This window comes from Stegodyphus dumicola, chromosome 11 (assembly GCF_044657685.1).
Source record: "Stegodyphus dumicola isolate Sdum_Otavi_A_Nest chromosome 11, ASM4465768v1".
Taxonomy (NCBI): domain Eukaryota; kingdom Metazoa; phylum Arthropoda; class Arachnida; order Araneae; family Eresidae; genus Stegodyphus; species Stegodyphus dumicola.
In genome coordinates this window covers 108,418,075-108,436,450 of record NC_140778.1, presented here as the reverse complement: position 1 = coordinate 108,436,450, position 18,376 = coordinate 108,418,075, and the positions used below count along the sequence as shown (strand labels likewise).

General features: G+C 33.6%; 1 protein-coding gene across 4 annotated transcripts in view; it reads right to left on the bottom strand.

Annotated features, from left to right (window-relative positions):
* LOC118192464 (transient receptor potential cation channel subfamily M member 2-like) overlaps positions 1–18,376 on the bottom strand; it is a 137,403-nt gene that overhangs the window by 30,682 nt on the left and 88,345 nt on the right. For all 4 annotated transcript variants that reach the window (XM_085827073.1, XM_085827072.1, XM_085827071.1 and 1 more), the window contains exons 24-25: positions 17,238–17,396; positions 14,429–14,515 (exon numbers count right to left, since the gene is read on the bottom strand). In XM_085827073.1, coding sequence (XP_085683199.1) covers positions 14,429–14,515; positions 17,238–17,396 — 246 coding nt within the window. The remainder of the gene's footprint in view (positions 1–14,428; positions 14,516–17,237; positions 17,397–18,376) is intronic.

Genomic DNA, 18,376 nt, shown 5'->3' with positions numbered 1-18,376 from the left:
TTAGGAGTTCACCCGTTGCAGTTTTCACTTTGACAACACGTACTTCGTTGTCTTTCCCAGGATATAGTTCTACAACACGACCTATTGGCCAATCTATTCTCTTCTTGTTGTCGCTGCCGACAAACACCAAGTCATTTTTGTTGATAGTCCGAGTAGATCGTTTAGATGGTTTTTGCACTAGAATAGCTAAATATTCATCACGAAATCTTTTGCGGAAATGTTCTCTTAAGTTCTGCAAGAACTTGTATCTTTTTGTCAGATTAATGGTATCCAGGTAGTCTAAGACAGGCACTCCGACGTCGTGCACATCTTGTAGAAACATTGAAGGAGTTAGTGCCGTAAGATCATTTGGATCTTCTGAAAGGTACGTAAGGGGTCTTGAGTTGATTACTGATTCGATATCACAAAGTATAGTCAACATTTCCTCATAAGAGACACAGGACTTGCCGAGAACATTTCTCAACATCTTCTTCACTGTTTGTACCAACCTCTCCCACCAACCGCCCCACCATGAAGCAGTTGGGGGATTAAACTTCCACTGTATTTTCATACTAGTTGAATTACATTCTATTTCTTTCCAATCTATCGATCTTAAAAGATTTTCAGTTCCAACGAAATTAGTGCCATTGTCGCTGTAAATAATACTTGGACGACCTCTTCTGGCAATAAATCTCCTTAATCCCAAGATGAACGCATTTGTTGATAAACTTTCTATCAGTTCAAGATGTATCGCGCGATAAACCGCGCAAGTAAAGAGCAAGATCCATGCCTTTTTTCCTTTTCTTAAATAAAGAGGACCGGCTACATCGACTCCGGTCACTTCAAACACCAGAGCATCTCGAACTCGATTTTCAGGAAGAGGTGCTGGAACAGTCTCTATATTCTTTGCGCTATATCTTCTACAGCGAACACACTTCATAAGAACTTTACGTACTGTTTTTCTTCCTCTCAGGACCCAGAATTTCTGTCGAATATTGGCTAGTACGAATTGCACACCAGCGTGGGATAGTCGCAAATGGTAATCTAAAATTAACCTATGAACTAAGTCATGATTTGAGGGCAATACAATTGGACAGAGAAAATTTTCTTCTTCCTCTCTTCTTCTAGTAATCTTGGTCTTTAACCGAATAAGGCCATCTGAGTCAAAAAAGGTACAAAGGTTGCTAACTTTAAGTTCTTTGCCAAATGCTTCTATTTGTATTATCTTGCATATTCTCTTTTCTACATTTTCTATTTCAGGGACCGTGAGTTCTCCTGATTGTTTAGAATCTGGTCTTCTGCAGTTGTTGATAAATCTGCATATCCAAGCAGTTATTCTTAACATTTTATGGTAAGATGAATATTTCTCAAAAAAATGTTCTACCCTTTGCGTATTTAGTGCAGAAATGACTGATTTCCTTTTTTCTGAATTTACTATTTCCATGTCCGGTATTTCCCTTTGTATAGGCCATTCTTCCTGATTTTTCTTCAGCCAGTCGGGGCCCTCCCACCATCTAACTGCTAAAAGTTGTTTGGCGGTGCAACTTCTTGATGGAAGGTCAGCTGGATTTTTTGTTCCAGCAATATGTTTCCACGTTTTTGGATCCATCAGTTTCCTAATCTCCCTGAATCTGTTTTCCACAAAGACAGCCCAGACAATCTCTTCCCTTTGAATCCATGTCAAAACTGTTGTAGAATCCGTCCAAAAATGCGTTTCCATATTTTGCCATTGCAAACCATTTAAAACAAAAGAGCATAGTCTGGCACCTATCAATTCCAGACGAGGGATCGTAATAGATTTTACGGGAGCTACTCTAGACTTCGATGCCAACAGATGAACTTCAACTCCAGAATTCGTCACAGTTCTCAAGAAAACTGCAGCAGCATACGCATTACTACTGGCATCACAGAATGTGTGAATGCTGCAGAACTTCCTATTGTCCTTGCTGGAATGTATCCAACGTAGGAGGGATATTTCTTTTAAGAGAAAAAGGCTTTTATACCAATTCACAAAATTTTGTTTTGTACTCTCGTCAACTTCAGTATCCCAAGAAATTCCTGTTTTCCATAGGTTCTGCAACAATATTTTAGGATACAAGAGAACAGGACTCACAATACCAATAGGATCAAATATTTTGTGTGTTACAGCGAGAATTGTTCTCTTCGTTATTATACCCATTTCAAAATCTTCTAGCCAATTCAGATTCAAAGTTAAATTATCTTTCTGACAGTTCCATAACAGACCCAATACGGGTGAAATAGTTTCCTGTTTCAGGTTATTAAACCTCGAAGATTAAACTTTCCTTCATTCATTATTTCTCGAGATTTTTCGATGAACTGAATCATCTCGGATTCTTTGTCAAAACTGGCAACAACGTTATCTACGTAGAAGCTACGCAAGAGTTTAGCTATTATCTCCGTATCATATGAAGAATTTTTCATGTACTTTTGTAGATGGAATTCTATAACAGCTGCCAAAAGGAAAGGACTACTCTTAACCCCAAATACTACCCTAGTATGACGAAATATTTTCGTTTTCCTTTCTTCCACATCATTCCACCAGAAAAACCGAAGCCAGTCTCTATCTTGAGGCCTCACACTGATCTGTAAGAAAGCCTTTTCAATGTCTGCTATAGCAGCAAACTTGCCTTCCCGAAATCTCAACAAAAGAGATGGAATTAGTTCTATCAAATTTGGTCCACACTCCAAACACTGATTTAGAGAAGGAGACGATTGTTTCCTCGCAGACGCATCAAACACCGGTCGAATTGGTGTTGAGCTATTTTCTTTGATCACCGGTCTATGCGGTAAATAATGTCCATAGTCAACCGCAATATTTTCTTTAACTTCTTCGATCACTCCTAAGTTACACCAGTCATTAAAAACTGCATTGTATGAAGAAAATAAATTTTGAGATAAAAGTTTCTGGGTGGTAGATTGTAGACGTTTCAACGCTAAATCCTTGTGGGTGGAAAGTGGTACATGATTCTCCGCCCACGGAAGTGCGACTTCATAACGCCCCTCTTCGTTTAGAGATACAGAATTTTCGAACTGCAATTTTGATTGCAAATCCCTTTCCTCTCTAGCCTTCTTTGTAACTGGATCTTTTATTCCGATAACATCAAGCCTCCACAGTTCTGACAGAGTGGCATCAGAAATATGTAAAGATAACGAAAGCGTGGAAAAGAATTTTCTATTTCATAATTGTCAGTGTTCGCTTTCCCCATGACTGTCCACCCAAGTCTTGTACTTACAGCAACTAATCTTCCCCAAGGAAGAACTTCGATTTTACCTGTAAATAAATTTGCAGCAACATCTGCCCCTAACAACAAATGAATCTCTTGGGGGTTCTCCTGAAATAATCTGCAATTTTCAAAAACATCACTGACGTAAATTCCTCTTCTTCTAAGTTCCCTAATCCAGTGTATATTTTTGATTTTAGGGACCGAAGAACATATTTTTCTTTCATCCAATACATCGATTTCGCAATTATACCGTTTATCTACGCTACCCAATTTTATTCTATAACGTTTATGTTTTTCCGAAACTTCTATGCCACCGAAAAGTCCGTGGGTTACACTTTGTTCACCTAAGCTTCTTAATTGTAACCTTTCTGCTGCATACCTGCTTATGTATGAGTTTTGACTTCCGGTGTCAATTATCGCTCGAACAAATTGGTTATTCCCTCTTTCATATATGCGAACAATTAAAGTTTGCAAATATACTTCTGAACATCCTGCTTGATTTGAAAGTACTTTATTTTCTATCTGTTCGTCTTTTTTAATTTCCGAAACCTCGACAGAAGGATTTTGTTTATTACACATAATAGTTGCATGTTGTTTTTTTACAAATAGAACAAGTTATTTTTGTTCTGCAGTTTTGAGCCAAATGGTGTAATTTTAGGCATTTATAGCAAGCACATTTTCTTTTTAAAATGTCCCTTTTTTCTTGTAATGATTAGCCGGAAACGAAACTACAGTCATAAGTCTTGTGAAATTGATTACAGAAGACGCAGTTCATATTTTCCTCTCTGCATTCGGATTTTGTAAACAAATCTGTAGCGGTCGGAATCTTTGGTTTATTATGTCTATTTGAGAGACCATATGCGCTTTTCGTTGCAGGGGGGGAAGAAGACTGTCGCCGATCTGATACTTTTTGCTGTTGCGAAACCGTTGACCTTGTGCGTTCGCGGGATGAAAGTTCTGCGTGTAAAAATGACATTAAATCTTTTATGTTATAATCGGTGCCAACATTTTGTGTTCTATGAAATTCAAGCGTTAATTCTGAAGGCAATAACTTCAAAATCATCGGACACAGCAAAGCGCTGTAAGATTCCGATACAACATCTAACGCTTCGAGACATCTAATCTGCGTTTGTACTTTATCATACAAGTTACGAAATGTTTTTATGTCATTCGCATTTTTTAATGATTCAATATTCAGCAAATTATTCATGTGCGCATTAATAAGAATGTCTCTCCTTCCAAACCGGTCGTGTAAGATTTGAATTGCTGAATCATAATGTTTTGGCGATAACGGAAGTCCTTGAACGCAGCTAGAAGCTGTTCCTCCTAAATATGCTTTCAGGTAATTAAATTTGTCTACTTTGTTCAATGATTCGTTATTATGTATTGAGGACTCAAAACTATTCCAAAAAGTAAGCCATTGACTACTGTTCCCATAAAATACGGGAATCGAAAGTTTTGGTAATTTAACATTAGGTGTATCTTTTATATTTTGCTGTGTGTTCGGTGCATTTAAGTCATGAATAAGTTCCTTAATCCGTTTCTTAAGCCTGAATTTCCATAACGTTATCTTCTCGCGATATTGTTCTGTAATTTCGAATTCATCTACACTCAGAATTGGTTCAACTTCCACATCGGCATTAGATAGCGTTTCGGTTTTAGCATTAAGCTGTTCTAACAATTCTTCGAGCTCATTAATACTACCTTCAGATTTATTTAATTCACTTTCGATTTTCTTAAATAGTTTTGTAACGGCAGTTCTTAAGATACTTCTTTTCTTTTTTAATTTTTCTACTTCAGCCATTATCTTTCTTAGATTCAAACACTTACACAAAAAATATACGTCTCATGAAAAACAAATATTTAACTCTTACTTAGAAAACAAAATTATTCTTTTGCTGAATACTTCAAGAACAAGTATTAAAATCTTCAATTTTAATATTCAGCTTTTGAATTCACTTTATTAGAACTTTTCAAAAAACCTGGCGTCCCTGTTCGGGCGCCATAAAAATGTTGCATCAGGTTCTTCTATTTACAATAAAATTAATGTAAAATTCCTTACCTGCTGCATCTTCAGTGTTCTCGACGCCAGGCTTCTAATAATCACGTTTTCCAGTAAGAGTTTCTATTACAATTAGCAGGCCATCTTGTCTTTTAATTATTTATTGAAATAAAAAGCTAATATACACTATTTACAAGGTAGGTGATAATTATTTTAAAACAGTACATTTTTAGTTCTGAGTCTTTACGCTCCTCAAAGCGGTTCCAATCTCGACTGCTTCTCGGAACTTAATTACAGCAAAAGTAAAGGAAGAGATGCCCGCCACCTAGTGGCAAGAATGTGACAGGCCTGTTCATGTGACAAGATAAGAATACTTGTCACAGTGAATACTTGAATAGTGAAAATATACATTTTTTACTATATATATATATATATAATTTATTTCCTAAACAATATTGATTAATTGATTATATTATCTCCTAAGTTTAATTAAAGTAGAATTATTTTAAAAGCGTGAATCCATACTGTATATATATATATATATATATATACAGTACAAAGTCCGAGATCCGGACATCCAATATCTGGAATGATCTAAAATCCGGACCTCAAAGCCACCACCAATTTTTTAGGGCTTTTTTGAAGGGGTATGCTTTACGCACGCGCATTAGATTTTTTTCCTCATCATAAAAAAACATGCCGGAAATCCCGATTCTTAATCTCAGTTTGGCGCTAAATAAAATATCTCATTATTGAAGAAATAATTATTTTAGCATAAATTTGTGTGATTAGTAACTTGACTCCACAGCTGCGTATCTGCTTGGCATAATCTCAACCCGAAACATTTGTTAATTTTACACCAACTAATATTTTATATCCTTGATGCCGAAATCGCGAATCATTATTTATTGCATTTTGCTTTTATCACCGCATGTTTATCAACGGATGACAACTTGAGTGATGAATCATGCAGCGACGCCGAATAACAGAGTATTATCCGATTACAGATTTAAAGTTTGATGCGCTAAAATGTTGACAAGGGAAGATTTAGCAGAAATTTCTTTCCTTATGCTAAAAATAGATTTTGTTGATGATACTCATAGGACAAACGATTATATTTAGTGCTATTTGAATTAAGAATAACTGATTTGTTATTCACATAAAGCCAGAACCAGCGCCAGATCTCGCATGGCCGCACCAGACGGCAGAATTTAGCGAAGTTAAACAGAAGTTTTTCATTGCGATGACAATGCCCAATCATCAATCAATTAACGGAGGGCGAAATCTGTAGTATGGTACTAAATCCAGAAAATACAGCTATCGATAGTGAAGAAAGTAACAGAGAGGTTACTGAACGAGAAAAAATTTTGATCGACAAGTTATTCGGAATTCTCGACACAGCAATTACAGGAACAATGGAACTTAATAACTGAACAAGAAATTATATGTCTATAGTATTAGTCTAAAGTATTAGAAGAGAAAACAGATCAAATAACTCACATTGAAAGAAATGTTTAATAAAGTAAACATATAAATATTAAGCTCTTTTCTTTTGTAAATTTTGATACCCTTTAAATCATAAATGCTTCATTATTTCATAAATCACGATTTCATATTTTCAATTTTATAATTTCTACGTACCATCTTAGTAGATTTAAAATGATCTAATATCCGGAAAAATCTCAAATCTGGGATTGCCGAAGTCCCGACGAGTCCAGACCTCGGACTTTGTACTGTATATATATATATATAATACGGAATGTATATTTTCAGTTAAACTTCTACCCAATAACTTTAGTAATTCATGAAAGTTAATTTTGCGTCTAGTTAATTCAGGAAAATTAGTTTCAATTAGTTGTTTTCAGCTTTAAAAATATTAAAAATTTTTTAATTAATTAGTTATTTTCAACTAATAATTGTATCGCCATTAGCAACAATTATGCATTACTATCAACAATATAAGTTTAAACCAAATACTTAATTCTCTATTGAAGCTTCAAAACGTATTTCCGAACTTCACTTTTTCTCGGCTAGCGTTACCGAATTTGCCCTTGGCGACCTAAAACCGAAATGGAGCCAACAGATTTCCCGCGAAATCGATAACAGACCCTTTGCAGAAATAAACTCATAATCCCGATATCTCATACATATAGTATGTGCAAAAAAGAATAAACTCCGTAGAAGGTGATAAAAAATTAATTTATGGCTTAATTGAAACAAACACAGAAATTAAGCTAAGCAAAACCGTGTAAAAACAAATTGAAATGATAAAACGAAACTTAATTTTGATGTGAATTTTCAGCGCTGACTCTCCCATTCTAGAAATTTCAATTTATTTCAGACAAAGACCACATTTAAGGATTGCCATCCATCAATATCCAGTCTTTGTAGTCAGCTTGATGCAGCTACAGTTTATTGAAAATGCACTTTCCAGGCATCTCGTTCCTATTGGCGTCGGAAGGTTTGTGGCTTTCCAGGTTGGGATTGCTCTAATTTTGGCAAATATTTTCAGAATCCCCTCCCCCCCTTTTTTTTCTCGAGCACTTTCATCAAAGGACCGTTTATTCATTTTGGAGAAAATTAAGGACTTTTAAGGACCAAAAATCATTTTTGAAAAAATTAAGGACTTTTAAGGACCGTACGAACCCTGTAAATGACTACTGTAAATGCGCCAACCCGACGCAAGCGCAGAAAGTTTGTAGCTTTGAGGTCCGGATTATAGATTATTCCGGATTATGGGTGTCCGAATTAACGACTTTTGACTGTAGTTAATATAGTGCATCTGTATATATGATATGAATAATGTGATTCATCTGAATATAGACATATTTTCTCCAGCTTATTTTATAGCAAGAGTTCAGTATCTAAAATATATTGTTGAATCCCACTATAACAAACTTGGTTTATAGCAAACTCCTGAATATAATGAATGAATGAATGTTTCAGACCTGTCCATTTTTCTATGTATTTAATTATATTTTATACAACTATAGCAAACCCCCATATGTGTGAAAATCGGATATAATGAACTTAAACTTTTTTATAATTTTCATGTTTTATTCAAAACATTTTCAAGTTTTAATGGAAAAATTACAAACTTTTAAAGTCATCCATGCTAGGATCCAAAAACCTTTACATTATTACAGTACAAAGCAGAGTCGTAGCTAGGGTTTTCAGTGCCCAGGGACAACTGAAGATTTCGCGCCCCTACTGCTTGCCAAGGATGGAAAACATTTAATTTTAAAATGTCCTAACATCAGTTTGGCGCCCCTTGGGTTCTGCGCCCGGGGACAGATGCCCCCCTTGCCCCCTCTAGCTACGCCCCTGGTACAAAGTCCGTAATCCGGACTCGTTGGGACTTCGGTGATTGCGGATTAAAGGTTTTTCCGGATTATAGATCATCAATTTAAATCTGGTAAGATGGCATGCAGAAATTATACAATTAAAAATATGAAACTGTAATTTATGAAATAAAGAGCAATTATGATCTAAAAGGTATCAAAATTTACAAAAAAAAAAAAAAAAAAAAAAAAAAAAGAAGCTTAATATTTATTTGTTTACTTTATTAAATATTTCTTTCAATGTAAGTTGTTTAAGTTGCTTCGTTTTTTGTGCTAAATGTGCATGCGTAAAGCATACAAAAAAAAAAGTTTGTAGGTTTGAGGTCCAGATTATAGATCATTCCGAATAATGGACATCCAGATTACAGACTTTGTACTGTACTATTTTTTCAACTTAACCCTCACTTTTCTCTGTGCTGTAAACAAAAGCTATGGAAGGCACATGTAACACCTGAGATCTAGGATACACAATCAGCATATATCATTAAACCATACTGTATCTATGACAAATGAGTCAAAGACCTTGAATGGATCCTCTGATTTCATTCAAATTCCTTGACTAAGCTGTCAGAATGAATTCAGTTCAAAGCTGAAGGGGAATTTTGAAGATTTCACTGTTCAGAAATAGATGAAGTAATGAATGGATTCTTATAAGCTTGGAGATATATAGATGATTCTTATAAGGGCTATTGCAATAATCTTTATAAAGGTTACTGCAATTTTACAACCATACATATCTTGAAGGAAATGAATGCATTCTTACTGGACATTGGATAGTACAGATTATCTTAACTTTTCATATTTTCCAGAAAAATTAAACTTCACATATTCTTTTACATAATCCTGCTTATTCTGCGATAGGAAATTTTAGATGTCTTAAATTCATCCGTAGCTGAGCAGTAAATGTAAAACATTCGGTACTGAAGATAAAGTGATTAATATCCAAAAAATACAAAAAGGATACCGCCAAATCGATATCTGCCCAGAATACAGTTGGTAACATATAGAAAAACTGAAACTTGATAATTTCCACTCATTTAAAAAAAAAAAAAAAATAGCTATAAGGCAAAATGGCCAAGCCTAACGTTAAAGAAGCATTACTGAAATTATTCATTATTCAAAGAAACTGCAAACTGTCTTTATCTGGACAAATGCTAATTGTAAGTATGTATTTTAGATGGAGATATGTAATTGGAGGGTTATTTGATTGATTTGATTATGACAAAATACTAAAGGCTTATCTGCTTAAGGGAAAGAATGCCTTCATGAAGGATGTTTTAAGGGAAACTGGCTCATAAAAAAATTACACATATGGAAAACCATGAAAATGGCCATGCAGCCAACCCATTTACTATTATTCAAACCCCAGACCAAACAACCAGTGTTCAGCGACTTTACTGCTTGACCACTGAATAAAAATATAAAGAATGATTCTTAAACTAAGCAATTTATTGTATAAAATTATGCTGAAGCTAAAATCGACAAATAAAGAAATTTAGTAATTGCACACAATAATAATTGTAATTAACCTTTAATACGATTTTTTAAAATTTGAATTATGCATTTTTAACTATTTTGATGCTTTTTCTCTTGTGATTCATCATTTATGTTTATATTATTTTGTGGAATGATTCATTTTTTTCTTATCAAATTGGATATAACAAACCAAATTTTCATTCCCTTGAAATTCATCATAGCAGAATTTGACTGAATAAACATAAATAATTTTTATTAATCCATTGCTTGTGCAACCGATGGCGGATTATAAATTGTTTATATTTTTGAAGAATCGAAAATTAAATGTGGATTAGAAATGATGCAGGAAGTTGATGCCCCTAAACCTGGTGTACTTTAAAGGTTTATTGTAGTTTGTTTAACTAAAAATAATGTATCATTATTTACTGTAAAAATGCTTTTGGATACTTTTGATAAATTTTATAATATGGCAACCAGACAAAAAAGTACATAAAAATTAAAAATAAAATTATTCAGATATTAGTAGCGATGCTGTAACAACAGACTGTAGACAAAACAGGCAAGTTAGCAAATGTTAGACATGAATGTTTCTAAGGGGCATCATTCAAAAATACTTTGCTGAAAATTTTTCACTAATAATGATTATACAAAGGTCACACTGAAATTCTTGAGATAAGCTAAATGGTACAGGTTAAACTTAACAAATCATTAGGACTAGGATTATTCAGTTATGGCAAAGCACATGAGGGCTATCTGCCTAAAGGGAGGGATGCCTTTGTGGAGGACTTTCTAAGGGAAACTGACTTGTATACACGTTACACATGGGGAAAACCATGAAAGCACCCATGCAGCCAGCCCGTTCGTGGGATTCGAACCTCTGACCGAACTACCAGTGTTTAGCGTCTTTACCGCTTGGCCTCTGGTGGGCCTCTTAACAAATGAAAGCAGTGTTCAAAGTAGTTACATCAGACAGATGTGCAGTTTTGTAGGGAAATTTTTCAAATATTAAATGCTTAAAGCCATCCCTTTCATGGAATGGATAAAAATTAGGCTTTTATAACCTCATCAGTCTCATTCTTGAAATGAAAATGATGGCACATAAATTTTGTTTTAGATTAAAAAGTAGCCAAAAGTCACACACAGCAAGATCAGGAGAAGATGATGGATGATCTATCACTTTGGTGTCTTTTGCTCTAAAAATGCAGCTGTGAGTCTTGCTGAATAAGATGAACTGCCATGATGAAGCATGAGCTTCTAATAGTCACTTCTTAAAGAAATTCTAAAAGAAACTTAGTAATGTGCCATTTAGTTGCGAGTAACTTCTGCCTCTCTAACTCATGGGTGTCTAAAGTGCGGCCCCCAAAGTCTTTAAAATACAGCCCAAACGCAAATTATGAAAGTATTTAAATTTACACATTTTTATTAAAAATATACATGTTTGAATTTGATTCATATATAATCGATTCATTGGCATTTATTTTAAAATAAAAATTTAAATAAAAACATTTTAATATGTCATGATGTATTAACTGCAGAGTGATATTCAATTGAAAGAAAAATTTGAAAATGTTTTTTTACTGGAGTTTTATAAAGATTACCCACCCAGCGATAAATATCCTAATTTTCACAACCATGCTTTATTAATGTATTCAGCTTTTGGCAGTACCTATATTTTTGAGCAATTATTTTCAAAAATGAAGCATACAAAAAACAAAAATAGGACAAAGATCACTGACAAACATCTTAGAGATGCATTAAGAATTGCAACTTTGTCTATTGAGCACGATATCGATTTGCTTGTTCAACAAAAGCAAATTCATCCATTTCATTAATTAAAATTTTTTCTGTCTTTATGAAATCCAAACTAAATGAAACGAGACTTTTACAAATTAATTATAAATATGTACATATCTAATTCAAATAAAAAATTAATAACAAAAAGAATTTATTTTAATAAAACAACCTAGAGCTAATTTTTATTTAAATTTGTTAAAAAAATATTGTATGTGTGGCCCCGCAATTTTTTTTCTTTTCAATGTGGCCTCACAAATTTTTTTTTTCTTTGCAATGAGGCTCCAAAATTGTTTTCGTTTGCAGCCCTCAAGCGGTCATAGTTTAGACACCCATGCTCTAACTTGATGGCTATGAATGGTCCTGTACAGTGCATTCAGAAAGTCATGGTGCACTTTTGATCAGTCACAGGAAAGCAATAAAACAAGATAGAAATGTGAAATCTTCACCTAACAAAAGGAAAACTCTTCAAGTTTCTGTAGCATGATGTGCAAGCATGTGCGCATACAGGTGATGACACAACAACATGAACTGCGAAGCAGTAGACCAGCCCACCCCCCGCAAGTCAAGATGTGGACCATACAGAGGAAAGTTCAGTGTCTTCTGTGGCTTGCCAAATTTGAATCCATAACTAAAGTGCAATGTGAATATCGTTGCATGTACAACGAACCTCCACCACATAGGAATAACATTAATTGGTGGGATAAGCAGTTGAAGGATACCTGCAATTTGTTACACAAACCTCGTTCTGGCAGGCCATCGATCAGTGAAGAGTCTGTAAAGGCTACATGGGAGAGTTACCTAAGAAGTCCTAAAAAACCAGTGTGTGTGCTTGACAATTACACCTAAGCAAGACAATAGTTCGTGAGGTGTTAAAGAAATGTCTATGTTTAAAGGGTTACAAACTGCAGCTGTTGCACGCTATTAAACTGACAGGTAGACTCAGATGATTCACATTTGCTACAGATATGCTTCATGAGATCGACAATGATAACTGATTTCTGCAGAAGATTGTGTTTAGTGATGAGGCAACATTCCATGTCAGTGGACATGTTCATTGCTGTAACGTCCGAACATGGGCTGCTGAAAATCCTCGTGCTTACGTTGAGTACGAACGTAACAGTGTAGCCATGATAAAGTGATAGGACCATTTTTCTTTTGGAGCAGATTGTGACAGCAGACTACTACTTTGACATGTTGGAATTGTATGCAGTGCCACAATTTCTAGGTGTCATCTTTCAACATGACAACACTCCTCCACACTGCGCTAACATCATTCGCAAGTTTTTCGACAAAACATTCCCCCAGCGGTGGAGATAGGCAGGGATTCTGTCAAGACATGGCCACAACGATCCACGGATCTGACACCCTTGGATTTTTACTCGTGGGGTTGTGCAAAGCAGTGTGTGTACAGTGAATGTATCAATGACATTTATCATTTAAAATAGTGTTCAAAGAACTGTGTGTGAGAAGAACCTGAGTATCGTTTAGATGTTTTTACGGCAACAAATGGAGTTCACATTGAACTGCACTGAATACCTATGAAACTTTAGGAGGTTTTCTTTTGTTTGGTGAAGATGTCACATTTCTATCTTGTTTTGTTGCTTTTCTGTAACCAATCAAAAGTGCACCATCACTTTACAGACGTACTTTACTTGTGAACTAAATGGCATACATTACTTTTTTGTTGCTCGCTGTCTTTTCACAACAGACTTGAGGTCATCTTCAAAGAACCATACTTTACTTTCTTGAAGTGTTGGAATGTCAAAAAATGGCATGTATGTTCATCACCAGTTGTGGTTTTTAAATACAGAAATAATACAATGTCCTGTTATGATCTGCCTTTTGGCATCTGTTAAATTATGGGATACCCAACTACAAACTCGTTTTTTTTCTTATCTGGTTCTTTATGAATTATTTTATGTATAGCTATGGATCCAATGTTAAATTCCTTCTGTATCACTTGGTTGGCATATTAATTATTGTCATACAAATTTTTCATGTGGCTGACACATTTTCTGGGACTACAGCTGACCAGACGCCTTCCTGTGTACTTTTCATACAGGAGAGAATTTAGACCGCTATGAAATTCCGTAAATTACCTGAATACATAAGCACAAGACACAGCTTCATTTTCATATGCTAATTATAGACACTGAGGATATTTTTCCTGAATTGACCCCACTTTAAAATTATAGTGTGATAATGGTCTTTCATTAGCTTCATTTTCTTATCTTTCATTTATTCTATGATGGATAAATCGCAGTTGTTCCCATAAATTATTGTCTAAGGATAAAAAATAGTTAAAATTTACATATCTAATAATTATTTTTTTATTATATCAATTTTTTTATTATATTTTTATCATCTGCCCTGTCTCAAAAATTTCAAAGTTAACTATTTTTCATGTTGTTAATTATTATTAAAAGAAAAAGAGTAAATTTTAAATGTGTGTTGGGTAAACATTTGAAAATGTGATAGATTTAAATACTGATATAATGTATAATTGTTTCAGAGCGTACAGTTTTGCAATCACTTTTACAACAAGCTATGAATTTTTATGATTCTAAATAGAAAAATCTGACTTTGCTTACCTGGTAATGATAGCAAAAATATTATGGTTTGGTCCCCATCTAGGCAGTGCCCCTTTACCACGCAATCCTGTTCTTCCCATTGGATTGCTGTAACGATGCAAATAATATTTTTGAATTATCAGAAATTTTCATATTGACATCTGCTAGATCATACCATGAAGTCGTCAATTTTTTATTCTCTGTGCAGTGATGCAGCCTTTTTATCCCATCATGAAATCCCCCCCCCCATCGACTTTATTACAATCATTTTACTACAGACTATTTTTATTGATCTGGTATTTATCTATAAGATCTGCTATTATAAGAATAAATTGTAAAAATTATCTTGTCTGATTCACACTATTTTCCATTTTTAATTGTCATGGTATTACTTTTTTTCAGATATATATTTAGTCATATTTTTAAAAATCTCCAAATGATCAACAAGAAATTTTATTTTAAATGAAAAAAATAAAATAAAAATTTGTTTCCAGTAATTGCTTATACATTTCGGTGTTTAAAATACTATGAATTGTAGACTTTGCGGATCATATTTGTAATACTTAAGACAGTAACCAAATATATAAAAGCCAGTGACATGAAACATTAAAAATTAGTTAATTCTGAAATGGCTGTAATAACAAGAATGTAATATATGTCTTAAATTTAATTTCAAATATATTTTATTATTATATAATCACTGGTCATGGAGTTTCGCTATTTAATTTGTTTATGAAAAGCATCCATAGGTAATTTCTGAAGTTTTTCACTTTTATCAATAATTTCAATTATTTATTCACATTCTAATCATAAACTTCTTTTTCTAAATGTTAATAACATTTACAATTTAATTTTGATTTCCCAAAATTTATCTGTCAGATTGCTTTTAAATTTTTGATGACCAATTTTATTTACAATCACATAGTTAAAATAGCTGATTTCTCTTCTCATACATTTCTTACAGAATTAATAATAAAAAGAAAAGTCAAATTTTAGCTTTTAATCATTTTAATATATATATATATATATATAATAACATAAAAAAACCCTCTCCATGACTTTAAACAGATGATAGGATTAGATTACTTGATTATGGCAAAGCATACTATAGTACTCGCCAAGTTAAGGGATGTTTTCATGAAGTACTTTTTAAAGGAAAATTGCTTGTATTCACATTACACAAGAGGAAACCACAAAAGCTCCCATGAAGCCAGCCTGCTTGCTGGGATTCGAACTGTGGTCAAACTACCAGTGCTCAGCAATCTTACCATTCAACACTGATGGGCCTTTAAACAGAACAGAAACAGATCGTTTTTTTGCAGTGGAACACTGCATTCAGTTATAACGTGCCAAACAGTAAATTAATATTTGAATTTTAGTATTTGGTCTTTGTTTTGAAAAAAGGAAGCAAAATAAAGCAGCAATAAAAAAGATTTTAAATATATACACTTAAAATCAAGTAAAATCACAAGTTAAAAATCATTTTTAAGGATAATATTTTATATACATAAATGTTAACTTAGATGCTAAAATGCAGATCTAATTTTATAACGAATAATAAATTTTGATAGTTTAAAATTTTTTAAGTCTTAGTATAGGGCTGTACTAAAGCTAGCAAGGAAAAATGAATTTTAAAAAAAGTAAAAGAATAAAAGTAGGGTAATTAATTAGCATATTGTAAATAAATAAAAGAGTATTGCATACAGCCTAGATGCCCCCCCCCCAAACACTGAGCAGGTGAACCTAGAGCAATTAACCTGGGTGTAAGTAAAACCTCTGTCATGATTCCTAAATCACTTCCAATATTCTAATCCAGGTAGGACAGGATTTAGAGATTAAATATTTTCTGCATTTTCTCAAGTTTCATTCCTATAATTTTTTTCTGTACATTTTTTATTTTAATTTCTGCCAACACATTTTTTACCTTTTTAACATAGGAAATATTTTTAGTAGAGTCTTTCTAAAACTTTTTGGCCATTGTGTTATATTATACTACCAGGCAGCTACTGCTTAAATTCAGCCTGTAGTTGCTTAAAAGAGCAAGAGATCTGAAAGCAATAAACATATTTTTTAGTAATATTTCCTAATGATAATGTCTATGAAAATTTTTACCATTAGTCTAGTAATTAAAAATTTTTTCTGATGCTATGTATTATGTATGTAAGTATAGAATTGTTTAGATTTTGGTGTAGCCTATCTGAATTTCTGTATTTTTTAATGTTATTTGAAAACTTTCCAGCACACTTCTTGAGTCATAGAGGTATGCCCATCAGGTAGCAAATACCACAACAAAGCATAATAACAAATTATACTTCATTATTATTCCTCATTCTTACAAGCAAATTGATAGCGCTTAAGTATGAAGGCAGATGAAAAAAATACTTTTTTGTTAATGATGAAGATGAATTTTAGTGTTATTTTGTCACTGTTTACGTATACATATAAATGAAGACACACTCTATTAAAATTAAACACAGCCTGTGTAATGTAATGCAATATTGGGCAACCATCCAAGATGACAAGGGATGTCTCTTATGCTGGGGCTGGTTGGTTTTTCATCGGGATTCCCCCCTGGTGTAAGGAGAATTCCTCAGCGTTCTAGGGACACAACCAGGTTAGCTAGGCTGACGATAATCAGCTGCCGATGATGTGCCTGCCTCCTAATATTGACATACTAAATTAAATATTAAAAATAATACAGAATTTTAAAGAAGATAATCTGGAATGCCACTGAATTTGCAGGCTATATCTTGAAAATAATTATTATAAAATATAACATGAAATAAAACATTTCTGAAAATGCAAGTTTACATATTATCATTCAGTTTACCATGGTAGATCATCTGCATCTAATCTATATGTGATTTCCTGTTGTTTGTTATCAATTATCCATGATTTGCGATTTCTATATATTCCACTGCTGTCCTCAGATTCTGTATTCCATAGGTAATTTGGTATCTCTGCTCTTTTAACACCATTTTTCTTCATTCTAGTGAATAAACATTAAAAAAAATCATTTTAATTTTACATTTCTCAATACATTCAGCAATTAAATAGATTGTAACAAATTAATAAGTCTCATGCACTTTCACATTTTTGCATGTGATTCAGTGGCAATAATGAAACACTGTTTTGCTCTTAATATTTTAATTAAAGGAGCCAGTTTGATTTTTGGATATTGTATTGTGATGAAATGTTGTATGAAGATGCTTAAATAAGTGTTCTTGTTTCATATATCTGTTACACATGACGCCCAAAGTGGAGCCAGCATTACGAGGTCAGCCTTTCTGGCTTTCCAGAGAAATGGCATATTGTAATACTTTACATAACAGTCTCAGCTAACTCGTTTTTTCCCATTGGGCACCATTTGTAACAGATACACCAAACAAGAACATTTATTTTATAAATGTAGTGCTTTACAATAGAAGCAGCACCTTCCTTTGGCTGATGGCCATATCTTCTATTCTAAAATTCTACAGATGGCAGTACGAATTAAATTTAATGGCCAAATTATAGTCACTAAGATGTTATTTTCATCTCATGCAAGAGGGAATCAAACTCTTTTAGGAGTTCACTATTCACAAAAAGCAGGCATCTTTATGGATTTCCTCCAAAAACAGTTGGTTCTCTACTAAGGGTTCTCAGCACTTGGTGTTTCCGACCTTAGATTCTAGTGAAGAGAAATGACATGGACTCCATGCTTGAAATATACTCTCTTCTTCCTGGAGGAGTGAATTTAACAAGTTCTCAAAGAAATGAATTGGATTCATTGTTAAGCTCATTTTTAAAACTCTTTCAACCAAGGGAAGGTGTTACTCCTATTGTGAAGCACTACATTAACACCGGAGATCACTGTCCCATAGCAGTACCTCTTTACAGACTTTCCCTTATAAAACGGACATTTTGTGAAGAAAATCGGATGATCTTTTTGACAAGGGTGTAATTGAGGAGTGTGAATCAACATATGCA